Source organism: Littorina saxatilis, linkage group LG13 (genome assembly GCF_037325665.1).
Source record: "Littorina saxatilis isolate snail1 linkage group LG13, US_GU_Lsax_2.0, whole genome shotgun sequence".
Taxonomy (NCBI): Eukaryota; Metazoa; Mollusca; class Gastropoda; order Littorinimorpha; family Littorinidae; genus Littorina; species Littorina saxatilis.
The window spans coordinates 31,625,108-31,641,734 of NC_090257.1; the positions used below are offsets into that span (position 1 = coordinate 31,625,108).

At 40.7% G+C, this 16,627-nt stretch overlaps 1 protein-coding gene across 3 annotated transcripts in view; it reads left to right on the forward strand.

Moving 5' to 3' along the window:
- Positions 1-16,627, forward strand: part of LOC138945503 (ficolin-2-like) — a 134,973-nt gene that overhangs the window by 114,151 nt on the left and 4,195 nt on the right. For 2 of the 3 annotated variants that reach the window (XM_070316939.1, XM_070316937.1), the window contains exons 2-5: positions 7,419-7,621; positions 14,249-14,416; positions 15,888-16,042; positions 16,401-16,497. In XM_070316939.1, the coding sequence (XP_070173040.1) occupies positions 7,573-7,621; positions 14,249-14,416; positions 15,888-16,042; positions 16,401-16,497 (469 nt within the window). In that variant the 5' untranslated portion in view covers positions 7,419-7,572. The remainder of the gene's footprint in view (positions 1-7,418; positions 7,622-14,248; positions 14,417-15,887; positions 16,043-16,400; positions 16,498-16,627) is intronic. The other variant, XM_070316938.1, reaches the window with a different exon arrangement.

Below are 16,627 nucleotides of genomic sequence, written 5' to 3' on the forward strand. Positions count from 1 at the left end.
AAGGTCAACCAGACTTCCACCGTGTATGGAGGCTATTAAGCCCAAAAGTGTGTGAACTTTAGGGTTCTTGCTTTCAATAATTCTGAGAAAAGGGTTAATTTCCGTGGGTTTTTTTTTTTACCAACACGAGACCTTGCTATGACCTTCAAATTTCTCAAAGATCAACCTGAAATTTTCTTGTCGAATGATGATTAAGCAAAAGCGTTGTTTGAAGTTTCAAGGTTCTAGCTTCAAAAATCTCTGAAAAAATATTTTTCTTCCGTTTTTTGATCTCCATGTGACCCAGCCGTGACCTTGAAATTTGACAAGGGTCAACAAGACTTTTACCATGCATGGGGGCGATTAGGCCCAAATGTATGTGAAGTTGCAAGGTTTTAACTTAAAAAAGTCTGAGAAAATAATATATTTTCTTTTTTGAGAACGTGTTGCACGCAAGACATCACGACAAACGCTCGTGTTTTTATTTTGTTGCTTTAAGGTCGACTTGCGTACCCGCTCTTTCGCTAATCTCAATTAAAATTTATCTTGGAAGTTCTGTTTTATTACGCTTATAATTAAGAAGATTAAACTAAGACAACAAATAGTTAGTTTTCCCATTAAACTCGATAAGCTAGTGACATTTTATGTTGAACGCAAGATGGTGTCGCACGCAAGATCTCAAAAGATGTTGACAACATAATTTCAACACTTGGTAGCGCATTCATGGTTCGTGATTTCTTCACAAATTTTGAACACAGAATGTGTCACATGGTTCCCTAGATGAAGTAGATCCTTGTACATGTAAGTTTTGTTTTTAAAAGAAAATAACCGTTAATTACCGAACATTATGTCGCATGCAAGATATGACGACATTTTCAGATCGTTTTCAAAATTGCTGTTCAAAAGTTCTGCAGTCTTTGCTGGATTACTTGAAAGACAGCAGTTTGATACACCGTTATCGCTTGACGTGTCGACATCAATTCCAGAGTTTTTGAAAAAGAAATTTAGTAAATATCTGCGATTGAAAAATGTATGCCGTGATGACGACACATCTTGCGTGCGACACCTTAAAATTCGGTTATCGAAAAAAAAAATTCTCTCAAGATTTAGATTTGACGTTTGGTCTCGTCTGTTAAGCTATGTTTCAAGCATTCAATCAAACAAAATGCAAGGCATTTGTGCTTCTTGTTATTTTTCTGTGGCATATTCAAAACACGAGGTATCACGATGTCCGTTTTCAGATGGCCGGTTTTGGCGTTATTTTTGACTTTAAACAAAGATAACTTCAAAACCGTTCAAGTCAGACACACGAAATTATGTCCACTATCTCTTCGCACATTCATCCACACGCACACCAATTTTCAGCAGACACACGTTTTTAGAAACATTTTTATTGTAAAAAAAAAGTCGTCTTCTGTTCTGTGAGCACCTTTTGGCACTTATAGTCCAAGCATATTAGAGAACAACGTTGAAGTGACAATGACTAGGTTTAAAATGTCCCTTATCAGAAAGTTCAACCTCAGTCCTTTGATGTTTATTAAACACATTTTCATATAAAGTTGGCGCTTCATATGGAAAAGTGGCTTTGAAATTGACCCTAATCCTTCTTTGGGCTCTGTAAATGTCGTTTGGGGCTATGGTTGTAAAACGGTATCTACTGGTCACCCCAATGTATAAACTGAAAACTCTTTCTGCACCAGAACACGCAGAAAGGATTGTATCTGCCTGATGTCTGATGCTTTTCAAAATCCCCAACCACTAACACCTTCAAAACGGACATTAACTGACACTGTTGTTTTTCCCTATATAATCCTTACTATTTTTCCGAGACGTCGTCCTGTTGTGTATTTAGCTTGCCACAACCTCATACATGGTCCTAAAAGTTAAAGTTGAAGAAAATACTAAAGATAAATGAACAAGCTGACGCAGTGTCATTCGCACCGTGAATCCCCCCATGGGAACATACTAAAGTCTGGTTCCAAATAGGCTCAATTTCCTTCTATTTCTTTGTATTTCTGCCTCGTAGGGGTAGGGGTGTTCAAACCAAAGGCACCTTTAAACCAAAATTCAAATCACACATCTTACAATACTAAGACACTCAGCAGTGAAAGGGTGTCTGCTGGTAAAAAATTCCAAACAATCCTAAAAGTACTTCACTACTAAAAGTGCTTTTAAAAAGAGCCGTTATTTTTCCCTCTATAATCAGTATTGTGTTTTCTGCGAACATGTAGTCTATTTAGATGGTTGTCATGTGCACATGAGTTGCTAAAGCGTTTTCAGTTGGGCATATGTCGAAAAGCAAAGAATTAGCCCTTTGAAAACCATCAGAACTGTCACACAAAAATAACATTTACCTATCTCACCAACTGACCAAACATAGGGCTTTTCCTTATGTATTATGTATTGTCGTGTTTTTTGTAGCATACTTGTGAAAACAGCCACCACTGTTGTAAATGATACTTTAAAGAGCATTATTTCATTTTTACAGTTGAAGGACAACCTGGACTGCCGTATATTACAGCTGTTTTACAATCAGCCAAAATTTTCTTAACAAACGTATGTTAAGAACAACTCCCATTGTGAAATTGAAGGAAAACAAAGTGAAAACCCCCCTGCCATAGAGGAGCTAAAGAATCAACAATAAACGACTGCATGGATAGCTTGATGCACGAATGCATTGCGGACATGTTTGTCTCCAACCAAGAGAAAGTTCCAAAAAATCCCTTTTGTGCTTCTTATTATACAGTGACGTCAAAGACAGCCTTTTCTGCTGTTCATACATTCAGGGGTTATGGTTACACTAAACGACGTAGTTGTAGCCATACTGCCATCCAGATTTATTTTTTCCTTGCGAGCAGTCACAGGGTGTTTGTGCTGTCTGCCAACCGTCAGACGACCCCGCCCAAGTCTGTTAAGGGACCGTTTGACCGTTATAGAACGCGTCTTTTTGATTTTTTAGCACATTTGGAAACGGTTGATTTTTATCCCTACCATTGTTTCCAAACATTATATAGGAATGTTTTGTGAACAACGGATAATAGCCGCTACTCGCATGTGTAGCAAAAGTGAGCGTACATACTCACCCTGGTCGTCCAGCCGTTGTCCGTTGCCCGTCTTTATCTGTCTGTACTGAACATTACCTTTGGATTTTTCTCGAACGCTATGAAGTGAAGAAACACCAAATGTTGCAAAATGTTGTATGACCCCAAGAGCTCAAAAAAGATACTTGAGAACCTTGACCTTACCTTAAGGTCAAGGTCACAGGGAGAATGAATGTGGTCTAAAAACTGCAAAATTTCACATTGTGCCAGTTTTCTGGAAAACAAATTAAAAACAGCGGGCTTAGTTTTGTATGGTATACAAGAAAAAGAAAGCCTTATCTTCTGATACCATTTTGGTTGACCTCGCTTCAATGTCAAGGTCACAGGAGTCCTTCAAAGTTGAATTGTATACATGTTTTGAAGTGACCTTGACCCTGAACTATGAAAAAAATCTTTCAAACTTCATAATTGTGTGGGGCACATGTTATATACTGATATTGAGCCACATTTAGTCACATATCATCAAGGTCAAGGTCACTTTGCCCCTTATGAAATGTGACTGAAACGGGCAATTGAATCACTAAAAGTGACAATGTCTCTTTGTAGAAAGTGCCAATAAGTATGTTTATGCTTCCTATGTCTTGAATTGATAGCCTTGTGATGTGTGACCTTTGATGATCTTGACCTTGGCCAAAGGTCATGTGTAATTTGGTAGGAAAAATCTGTAAACCAGTTCTAATAGTGTACAATGTCCTTGCTAGCTTCAGTTGTTAGACCTTCACCTTCAAGGTCACCTGAAGGTCAAGGTCACTTTAAGACAAAGGTCAAGCATGAGAGTCGCATGGGCTTTGCTTTGTTAAGATTTTTTACCAAGAGACATGGATTTCTTTACCCGGCTTGGTCACATTTTTCATAGGGGTCAATGTGACCTTGACCCTAACGATATGTGACCAGATGTGGCTCACTATGAAATTCTAACAAACGCCCTACTCAGTGTTTAAGTTTGTAAGAGATATCGTCCATAGTAAAGTTAAAGGGGCAAGCTCACATCAAAATATGTCTACAATTCAACTTTGAAGGGCTCCTCTGACCTTGACATTGAAGCGAGGTCAACCAAAATGGTATCAGAAGATAAGGCTTTCTTTTTCTTGTATACCATACAAAACTAAGCCCGCTGTTTTTAATTTGTTTTCCAGAAAACTGGCACAATGTGAAATTTTGCAGTTTTTAGACCACATTCATTCTCCCTGTGACCTTGACCTTAAGGTAAGGTCAAGGTTCTCAAGTATCTTTTTTGAGCTCTTGGGGTCATACAACATTTTGCAACATTTGGTGTTTCTTCACTTCATAGCGTTGGAGAAATATCCAAAGGTAATGTTCAGTACAGACAGATAAAGACGGGCAACGGACAACGGCTGGACGACCAGGGTGAGTATGTACGCTCACTTTTGCTACACATGCGAGTAGCGGCTATTATCCGTTGTTCACAAAACATTCCTATATAATGTTTGGAAACAATGGTAGGGATAAAAATCAACCGTTTCCAACTGTGCCAAAAAATCAAAAAGACGCGTTCTATAACGGTCAAACGGTCCCTATGGGCGGGGTCATCTAACGGTTGGCAGACAGCACAAACACCCTGTGACTGCTCGCAAGGAAAAAATAAATCTGGATGGCAGTATGGCTACAACTACGTCGTTTAGTGTAACCATAACCCCTGAATGTATGAACAGCAGAAAAGGCTGTCTTTGACGTCACTGTATAATAAGAAGCACAAAAGGGATTTTTTGGAACTTTCTCTTGGTTGGAGACAAACATGTCCGCAATGCATTCGTGCATCAAGCTATCCATGCAGTCGTTTATTGTTGATTCTTTAGCTCCTCTATGGCAGGGGGATTTTCACTTTGTTTTCCTTCAATTTCACTATGGGAGTTGTTCTTAACATACGTTTGTTAAGAAAATTTTGGCTGATTGTAAAACAGCTGTAATATACGGCAGTCCAGGTTGTCCTTCAACTGTAAAAATGAAATAATGCTCTTTAAAGTATCATTTACAACAGTGGTGGCTGTTTTCACAAGTATGCTACAAAAAACACGACAATACATAATACATAAGGAAAAGCCCTATGTTTGGTCAGTTGGTGAGATAGGTAAATGTTATTTTTGTGTGACAGTTCTGATGGTTTTCAAAGGGCTAATTCTTTGCTTTTCGACATATGCCCAACTGAAAACGCTTTAGCAACTCAAGTGCACACGACAACCATCTAAATAGACTACATGTTCGCAGAAAACACAATACTGAATATAGAGGGAAAAATAACGGCTCTTTTTAAAAGCACTTTTAGTAGTGAAGTACTTTTAGGATTGTTTGGAATTTTTTACCAGCAGACACCCTTTTACTGCTGAGTGTCTTAGTATTGTAAGATGTGTGATTTGAATTTTGGTTTAAAGGTGCCTTTGGTTTGAACACCCCTACCCCTACGAGGCAGAAATACAAAGAAATAGAAGGAAATTGAGCCTATTTGGAACCAGACTTTAGTATGTTTCCATGGGGGGATTCACGGTGCGAATGACACTGCGTCAGCTTGTTCATTTATCTTTAGTATTTTCTTCAACTTTAACTTTTAGGACCATGTATGAGGTTGTGGCAAGCTAAATACACAACACGACGACGTCTCGGAAAAATAGTAAGGATTATATAGGGAAAAACAACAGTGTCAGGTAAAGTCCGTTTTGAAGGTGTTAGTGGTTGGGGATTTTGAAAAGCATCAGACATCAGGCAGATACAATCCTTTCTGCGTGTTCTGGTGCAGAAAGAGTTTTCAGTTTATACATTGGGGTGACCAGTAGATACCATTTTACAACCATACCCCCAAACGACATTTACAGAGCCCAAAGAAGGATTTGGGTCAATTTCAAAGCCATTTTTCCGTATGAAGCGCCAACTTTATATGAAAATGTGTTTAATAAACATCAAAGGACTGAGGTTGAACTTTCTGATAAGGGACATTTTAAACCTAGTCATTGTCACTTCAACGTTCCCTTCACTAAAGTGGCTAAGATGCCTGGACTATTAGTCATATAGAGGTTACAACACGAGTGGTTTTTTTATATATGGCTTGTATTTCAGTCAAGACCCAGCGGATGAATATCAAGGGACTCACGAGCCTAGTGAGTCCCTTTGATATTCCCGCTGGGTCTTGACTGAAATACAAGCCATATAAAAAATCACGAGTGTTGTAACATGTATATCCCATGAAGATCTAAAAGACAAAGTGTGACGGAAACATCAAGCACATACCTTATTCTGAAGGCACGTCTGTTGATCTATGTCAAATCGGTGCATAATGGTGGCTTGGTTGTCCCCGTCAATTGAAAGCCTCTTACACGGATTTGACTGAATACCTAGTGGTTACACACGCATCTCCTGAGATCGTGGACACCTTCATCGTCTATAGGGCCTACTGCACCGCAGAAGAGCTAGAAATACTCGCAAAATGCATGAAACAGCTTGTCCAGAGAACAATCGTAGTCGATGATATACCGATAAGGGCGTGTGTACCGGGCACGCTGTAACTTTACATGAGCATAGCCTGAACATAGCAGTGCTGTTTTAGTTGAGAGCACGAGCACACACACTCAAACACATACGGCTTGTCATGTTGATCACAAGAGAGAAAGAGAACAGCGAATAACAGATTACGTCCCCATAATATGACGCGATGGTCGACAGACGTCATGAAATCTATGACGCTGTGATGATAGTCTCGGCAAGTCGAGACAAAAACTCAGCAATAGCACTGAACGACTCTCGCGCAAGTTCTCAAAAGCGTGGTAACCCGTTGCACATCCGGCCGACAGGTACATGTGCACTTTGGAATGTCAATGACGACAGAAAGTAGAGCCAGCTATGATGTATTTCGTGCACTCTTATTTATCCACTATTTTATGTGTTATAAGAGTGCAATAGTTACATCATAGGTCTATGTAACAAGAGAACAAAGGAAATACAAGAAATATACCTAGAGTACATTTACAGAGACAAAGAAGGGAGGTCATGGGATATATATATAATTCAGCACTAGCTAAAAATGTAAGGATACGCAATTAAAGGCGTTATTTGTCTCAGAAAAGCTAATCACAAATTAACTGTTTCTCACAATAACGTTTTTACGTGTATGTTTAAAAAAAAAAATATTGCACATACATAAATAATACATAAATAGATAAATAAATAAATATATACATTCATAATAAAAAATAAAGATAAATTCTTAAATAAATAAATACATAAACACATGCAGGAGTGAATATATCGTCTTCCAAATATACAAAGATCCATGTGTGCCTTGATTGTCTAAAAGGATCGATCGACATCTTCACTTAAATAAACTTTCAGATGCTTTGTCTGTAAGGACTTGGTCATCTTCCATCAGCACAGAACCGTGCGTGCTTTGGCTACAACAACGGTTCCAGCTGCAAGAGTGACTAAGGCAACTTGTATTCCCGTCTTATAAGCAATTTTCCCTGCCGCATTGTTCAACTCTAACACGATGACAGCACTCATTGAACGTGGCGTTGTGGCCTTGCTGCTTTTGTCAGGTAAGTGTGGGTGTTATGTACATGCTTATGTAAAAGTTAATCTTAGAAGTGAATTTATGTTCGTTTATGCTTTTGATAGTTGTCTTTGTGTTAAGACTAATGGGGTGTGTTGCCAAAAGACAAGTTTCCATGTATGAACAATGAACATGGACATTACAGTATTCTTATCTTATCTTATCATAGCTGTTAAGCTACATGTATGCAAGTGCTGTTTTGACAGTCAATTTGCGTATTATGCTTATGGTATACGTTATAGGTCGTCATGTTTTTTTGGTTGATACCTTAATACATATTGTCGTGTCAATTTTCCACAATGATTGTTGTTGTGGTGGTAGTGGTGTTGATGGAGGTGGTTGTTGTTGGTGTGGCTCTTGTGTTTGATGTTGTTGTTGTTGTTGTTGTTGTTGTTGTTGTTGGTGGTGGTGGTGGTGTTGTTGTTGTTGCCGTCGTCGTGGTTGTGGTTGTTGTTGAATTTGCATGAATATGTGTGTTATAATATGTCATTATTTGAGACAGATCAAGAGGGTTTCGTGTTCTGATTTGTTTCTATTGATGAAACCAAGCAGCAGGGCACACACACACACACACACACACACACATACACACACACACATACACACACACACACACACAACACACAACATACAACACACAACACACAACACACAACACAATCTTTTTAACAGTACAGGAATTTATTGGACAGTCCGGCCGTTTCGAACAGATAAACATGTAAAGTGAAAGCACAATCGATACGTCTACTTGTCTCTCTCTCTCTCTCTCTCTCTCTCTCTCTCTCTCTCTCTCTCTCTCTCTCTCTCTCTCTCTCTCTCTCTCTCTCTCACACTCTCCCTCTCTCTCTCACTCTTCCCCTCCCTCCCTCCCTCTCTCCCTCTCTATCTCTTACTCGCTAATACCATAAATATTATATATGTATTCTTAAACGGATTTTTGTTTTGATGTACAATTTTCATTCAATTTTCTTTTCATGTTTGCTTGCTTTTCATTTAAACTGTACAATAGCCGCCATTTATATGTATTTTTCTAGAAAACTGTAAACACCACTATAAGCATTATGCTTGTTGTTGTTTACTCAATATGCGTTTCTTTGTAAATAATGCACAAACGTTGAATAAAACAGTTTAAACCAACACACAACACACACACCGTGCCCATTGCCTGTTAAGACGACATCTTTTAAGATTGTTGCAGCAAACGTAAAAGATAGTGTTCTAATGCTACATGTTCCACGTTTAACAGGCGCAAGAAAAGCATACGACATTTTGCCGGTGTTTCATTAAACACAAAAATACACCGGTTTAATACATCTCTAAGACAAACCTCGGCGTTTAAGAGATTTGTGAATAGAGTTTTACATGAGATGTGGATCAGTATGGGACACACGATGCACACGATGTAATCACGCGCCTTTGCAAGGATGATTTTCTCTCATGTTCTGAGCTGAATTGTTGTCGTCAAAGACCAACAAAGCACCTTGTCCGCAGTGGCAGGATCTGAGCTACCTCACCTCTTGCTTTTTGTGATAATAATATTCTCTGCACGTTAATCTTCAGTCATCAGTCGTCACTTCGAACAGACCAAAGTGTGTAGTTCCTGATGCGAACACCGATTTAAATAGTATCATCGTCGAAATCAAATTAGTGACTGGCCTATGATGTCACGTGGGAAATAATGTCTCGTTGGGAAACTGCCTCACGTGACATTACAGGCCAATTATTAGCGAGAGGGCGTGTCTCAAACACGTGTACAGGAAGCACGTTGCAATGTTTGTTTGCACAAATGCAAGGGCACTCACTCTTCCACAACCCATACACTCTCTCTCTCTCTCTCTCTCTCTCTCTCTCTCTCTCTCTCTCTCTCTCTCTCCCCCTCTCTCTCTCTCTCGCGCTCTCTCTCTCTCTCTCGCTCTCTCTCTCTCTCTCGCTCTCTCGCTCTCTCTCTCTCTCTCTCTCTCTCTCTCTCTCTCTCTCTCTCTCTCTCTCTCTCTCTCTCTCTCTCTCTCTCTCTTCCTCACACACACGCACACGCACACTCAACTACGCAGTCTGACGACTTTGAATGAGTGATTGATTAATAATTCAAATGAAGAGGGGCTGTCATGTCGACACAATATCAAAGCACACCAGAAGTTGGATAAGGATGCAACATGTGGTCGGGTGTTTAATAAATAAGGCTGTTTTATTGATCGACAAAACATTGCTTGGGTTCCAAGGGAACTGCGTGCGAAGTTTAGGACGACGATATCATCACGCACCATCTGCACGAACGGTCTACTCTAATTTAGGTCAAACTGTCTTTGTACCGTGTTTACTGTTGATAATTATACTCGTGGTTTATGAATTGTCATAAAATCATTCACGTTTCCTTTTTTTTCCAGGTCTTCCAACAGCAAAACCCAGTCCAGCGCAGCAGACTGAACTGGCACGCTTATTATTGCTCTGAGTGACGTGCCATTTAAGTCTGATGCGCTGGACTGGGTTTTGCTGTTGGAAGACCTGTTTTTCGTAATTGTTGTTTCGCGTTCACATTTCCCTACCACACAGGCGCGTTGTTGCTTTTGTACCAAAACTGATCCCCAATTGTAATATTTATGTGTGTTGGAGTTCGCTCAAAATGTTGAATTTGTGCAATTATACTGTAGCAAGTTATTACAGTTTAATAACACTTTTCTGAAAAGTTCCAGTTCGTCCAACAAACTCATCAAAACGCCATGATATGTTCACGCGTATTTGCAATTGTGTTATCAATACTCATCATCATGTCAAACCAATACAATGAACCATTACAAAACAACAGGGGTTTTACCCACACAACCCACACAAAATGACGCCAAAACAGGCCTTTTACGGCTTCTGAAGAGGATGACACCAGTCTTCTTCAAAATAGTAAAACAACACTACTAGGCACAACAGCTTAACCAAATAAATGTGTATGGGTAGATAGTGAGTTGTTCTTCAATTTGAGATCAAAAACGGGATCACTCTTGCTTATTTTGATTGTTTGTGTATTTTAGTGTCTGCAAGTTTGCTTTTGCGAATTTGATTTTTGGGGGTGTCCAAAACCTCATAAAATGCGTACGAACGGAAACAATTTGATGAAAGTGGTACGAACGGACAAATTATTTCGTCAAAATCAGTACGAACGGACACCAAACAATGTTTTTCAAATTCAGTTCATCTTATGGTTCACATAGGTCCAATATCACACGCATTCGTACTTTGTGCTATCTGACGACCATTGGAACACACAGAACTTGTGGTGGGGGCCTGTTTCACTCTGATCTAACGAATGTGTACAAACGTAAACGCTTTTCGCACGGGGAACAGAAACATGCACTTTTGTACAAACGGAAACATGGTGTATGAACGGAACCTGCATGTTTTCAAAAGACAAGTGATTGTACAAAAGCCATGGATTTCTATAAACTTCTGTTCAAGCGAAATGTCGTAACAGGCAATGGTTTTGGTGATCATGTGCAAATCAGGGGTCAGATTCGATAACAGAACAAGAAAAACAAGAAAATGTAAACAAATCAGGCAATTCTCCCATGTTCGGCCCGCGTGTGTTATCACGAGGATTACTAGCACCTTGGTACTTATCGTACACATAGCCCAACCAATAGCTACCTTATTCTTGCAATATCACAAAAGCGCGCTACCCACCCGACTTACCGCCACGTTTTTTCACCAAGCAAGTGTCGAAAATGAGGCTGTATGAACAGAAACATCCTGCGGACGAACGGAAACATCCGGTGTATTAACGGAATCAGTTGACACAGTGCATAGGCCTAATGGCAGTAATGCAGAACAAGCCACTCGAAAGTGGTAGCTAAACCCGGGTTTTCAAGCAGCAAATCACTTTTTGGGATGCCGTTACAATGTTAGCAAAACAGTGAAAAGAAGAAACAATGTTCAGTGGCGAAATGACAGGGGATTGAGCATTTCTTCCAGTCTATGAAGGGACGATTGGAGCTACTGTACACTCCGTGTCAACCACCAGGGCTAGATTCGTAGCAGATGACAAATGATATAGTACCTGTCTTGTGATGAAGATTATGTCGTTATAAATTATATGTACGTTGTGAAGTCATTTCAAAGCAAAAGTAAGCTTTGATGGGTCACGGGATATATACGTTACACCTCCGATTCATCCATGGGATCCCGTTGTACCTTGTCTCACGGGGTTAATGACAAAATGACGTCACTCGATGTCACGAACTGAAAACTCTGCCTGAACAAGTCCTCTCAATGCGGTCAATGCGCATGCGCTAACATGGGGAGATTAATCAGATCGTGAACAACCTAACCCTAACCCTAACCCTAACCCTAACCCTAATCCTAACCCTAACCCTAACCCATGGTTCGTTCGGTCAAAGGGTCGCATTTTTTAAGTCCAAGATTGGCGCATGCGCATTGACCGCATTGAGAGGGATTGGCGGAGGTGTAACTTATACGTCTCGGCTGGCCGCCTTAATATGATTTTTTGTCGGAAGCTGACAGCACATGGTTCAAGGGAAATCCAATGTTCAATCGATACATTTTTGTTTGTTTGTTTGCTTGCTTAACGCCCAGCCGACCACGAAGGGCCATATCAGGGCGGTGCTGCTTTGACATATAACGTGCGCCACACACAAGACAGAAGTCGCAGCACAGGCTTCATGTCTCACCCAGTCACATTATTCTGACACCGGACCAACCAGTCCTAGCACTAACCCCATAATGCCAGACGCCAGGCGGAGCAGCCACTAGATTGCCAATTTTAAAGTCTCAGGAATGACCCGGCCGGGGTTCGAACCCACGACCTCCCGATCACGGGGCGGACGCCTTACCACTAGGCCAACCGTGCCGGTAATCGATACATATAGCGTCTTATCTATGGTGGCATATTTTACTTGCGAGTGTTCCGTACCTACACCATCGTTGATCAACTTGCCCTCTGGGAAGGAAAGGCTGTTATAACCATTACTGTATCAGCCGACTGCCCGTACAACCTGTAACAGTTACTGTGTTATTAACAGCTATTGTGTTTTCAGCGTAGCAATAGGGTCCGATATTTAGATGAGACGAGTCGCATTATACTTGTTTGAGTCTAAATTTCGGACCCTATTGCTAGGCTGAAAACACACTAGCGTTTATATGGCTATGTTGACATAATATTCTGTGTTGAAAACATGTTTTTGTCAGCAACAATTACCAGAATTACCCGTTCCTCCTTCCGCCCCATTTTTCTATTCTTCTATCCCTTAACTCCTTCTCACTCTCACATTCATCGCCGTGCATTTTTGTCTCCTCTTTCTCTCCCATTTGTTCATCCTCTTTTTTCACATAATCCTCCTCTTCCATGGGGTTTTCTCTTCTTCCATGGGGTTTTCTCCTCTTCCATGGGGTTTTCTCCTCTTCCATGGGGTTTTCTCCTCTCTTCCATGGGGTTTTCTCCCCTTCAAGAGGTTTTCCTCCTTTTTTATGGATTTGTCTTCTGTTCCATGGGGTTTTCTCCTTTTCCATGGGTTTTTCTCTGGGTTTTTCTTCTCTTCCATGGGGTTTTCTTCTCTTCCACGTTATCCTGCTCCTCTTCCATGGGGTTTTCTCCTCTTCCATAGGGTTTTCTCCTCTTCCATGGGGTTTTCTCCTCTTCCATGGGGTTTTCTCCTCTTTTATGTTTTTTCACTCTCTACCATGGGGTTTTATCCCCTTCCAGGGTTTTTCTCCTCTTTTATGGGTTGTTCTTCTCTTCCATTGGGTTTTCTCCTCTTCCATTGGGTTTTCTCCTCTTCCATGGGGTTTTCTCCTCTTTTATGGGTTTTCTTCTCTTCCATGGGGTTTTCCCCTCTTCCACTGGGTTTTCTCCTCTTCCATTGGGTTTTCTCCTCTTCCATGGGTTTTCCCCTCTTCCATCAATCAATCAATCAATATGAGGCTTATATCGCGCGTATTTCGTGGGTACAGTTCTAAGCGCAGGGATTTTATTTTATTTTTATATTTTTATTATGCAATTTATATCGCGCACATATTCAAGGCGCAGGGATTTATTTATGCCGTGTGAGATGGAATTTTTTTACACAATACATCACGCATTCACATGGGCCAGCAGATCGCAGCCATTTCGGCGCATATCCTACTTTTCACGGCCTATTATTCCAAGTCACACGGGTATTTTGGTGGACATTTTTATCTATGCCTATACAATTTTGCCAGGAAAGACCCTTTTGTCAATCGTGGGATCTTTAACGTGCACACCCCAATGTAGTGTACACGAAGGGACCTCGGTTTTTCGTCTCATCCGAAAGAGTAGCACTTAAACCCACCACCTAGGTTAGGAAAGGGGGGAGAAAATTGCTAACGCCCTGACCCAGGGTCGAACTCGCAACCTCTCGCTTCCGAGCGCAAGTGCGTTACCACTCGGCCACCCAGTGGGGTTTCTTCTCTTTTATGGGTTTTTCTTCTCTCCCATGGGGGTTTCTTCTCTTCCACGTTATCCTGCTCCTCTTCCATGGGATTTTCTTCTCTTTTACAGTTTCCTGTCCCTCTTCCCCCTTCACGCGTTTCCTCCTCTTGCTGCACCTCCTTCGTCTAACTACCTGCATTACGTGTTGTTGTTTTTTTAAAGTTCTGCACGCTGCATCCTCGCTGAGCGCTCCAGCCCGACTTGACGTGGACGACGATGACGTCAGGTTATCGCCCCGTGAGACCAGCCAGGGGGAGCCGGTGCAAGCCAACAAGGACCAGGCGCTGCAGACCTTGCAACTCAGAAAACGTGAATCCAAAAACAAGAAAGGTAAGTTGTTGAAACGTTTGTGATTGACAAAACAATACGTTACAGTCTCATATATTTCGACCTGGCGGTCTTGTAAGTGCACAGACAAACAAATATTAATTACACAAAAAAAGACTTATAATTGAGAGTGAATTGTGTAGCAAAATGATGAAGATGGCATGATGCATTACGCACGCAGAAAAAACCCCAAAACAAGAACGTTGCCGTCAGGCAAGATGAGCAAATCCAAAAACAAAGAGACTGCCAACGTTCAAAATTCAGAATTAAAAAAAAAGAAAGAAAGGTAAGTTGTTGGAACGTTTGTTATTGACAAAACAATACGTTACAGTCACAGATATTTCGACCCAGCGGTCTTATAACTGCACAGACAAGCACGTATCAATTAAACAAACAAACAAAAAGACTTAGTTGAGAGTGAAGTTTGGAGCAACAATTAATGATGAAGATGGCATGATGTAATTACGCACAAAGAATAACAAAACAAACAAGAGGATCTTCATCGTTCCTGTCTCAAAGAAGGTAATCCGCAAGAAGTGAGCCCTGCATCGTTTAAGATTACTGGCGGCCATTTATTCATATATTCCTCAAGTGATCAAGAGTGGTGTGGCTTTAGAGTCTTGATCTCTTGTAGGCCTGTTACGGTTTTAGACCCAGTCAGTCAGTCAGTCAATCAGTCATTCTAATTGTCGGTCTGTCTACTTATGTGTCTAGAGCTCCGTTCGTCTACCTATTTGCCTTTTACGTGCATTTCAGTGATATGACTAAACGTTTTCCGGTAGAGCATTCCCAGAAAACAACTGAACAGCTGTTTATAAAACTTTATAAGTGCATTTTTCCAGAAAATTTATCCGCACCGTTTTTTCATTGTTTTCAATAAATGTCTTGGATAACGTCATATTCGTCATTTAGTGCAAAAGTTGAGGCCGCCTCCATCACATGTTTTGACGTTTCGGTCAAACAATCTTTGACTTAATCCGGACTACTTGATTGCACTACATCTGTGAAGCTCGGAAACTAACTTATCAGTTTGTTCATTAATATTGGTAAAGTTTTGAATTAAAATTGAAGATTCAATGACATATTCAAAACTGAATCGTATCTTGAATTAAAAAATATATAGATGTGACATTTTACTCTAATAATGTGCTCAAAATGAAAGAAAATTGCTTTATGCAAATTAGGCCCCATGTTGGCATGCTTCGCCGAGACCTGATAAATCTGTCTCGGTGTACGGGTATCAGCTAGCTTGGTGATGACTGATTCCTTGTTGTAAGTGTCGATCTTTAAATTTCAGGCCGACAGATTGACTACTTATTTTAATATCACTTTACCCGACTTTGTCCATTTGCTCTGTGTGTTGTTTTCTATCAATATGTACTACACTTTAAATCGTTGGCCTTTCGGTGCGTTTGGCAATCTCATTCCACTGAATGACGTTCTGTTTGTCTGTGTGGTCAACAATTTGTTTTAGGTCGAACCTGTTACAGTACCTGTAGCGCAGTGCAGAAACATAGCTGCGTGGACTGGCTGAATTATAATAAAGGAAGCGGAATCCGTACAGTCTACGTTTCAGGAGAACCAATCACTGTCTACTGTGATCAGACCACCGACAATGGAGGATGGATTGTACGTGTGTGTGTGTGTGTGTGTGTGTGTGTGTGTGTGTGTGTGTGTGTGTGTGTGTGTGTGTGCGCGCGCGAGTGTGTGTATGTCTGTCTGTCTGTGTGAATGTACGTGTGTGTAAATGTGTGTGTGCGTTCATTTGTATGTGTGTTCATATGTGTGTGTGTGTGTGTGTGTGTTCATGTGTGTGTTGTGTGTGTGTGTGTGTGTGTGTGTGTGTTCATGTGTGTGTGTGTGTCAGTGTGTGTGTGTCAGTATGTGTATGTGTCAGTATGTGTATGTGTCAGTATGCGTATATGTCAGTATGTGTACTGTAACGCACACTGACCATAGGTCACTATACAAGCGCTGCTATCCACAGGTTTTTCAGAGACGGATTGACGCTTCAACTGACTTTTTCCGGAACTGGACGGATTACCGAAACGGATTTGGCGACATGGAAAGAAACTTCTGGCTGGGTTCGTCAAGTTCTAATCTTTAGGTTTAAACACATTTTTATTCAAAATACATGACATGAAACAATTGACAGTATGCAATTAGGACACGTACTCAAGCAAAAGCTTATTTTACGAGTCAAAATGGACCCAC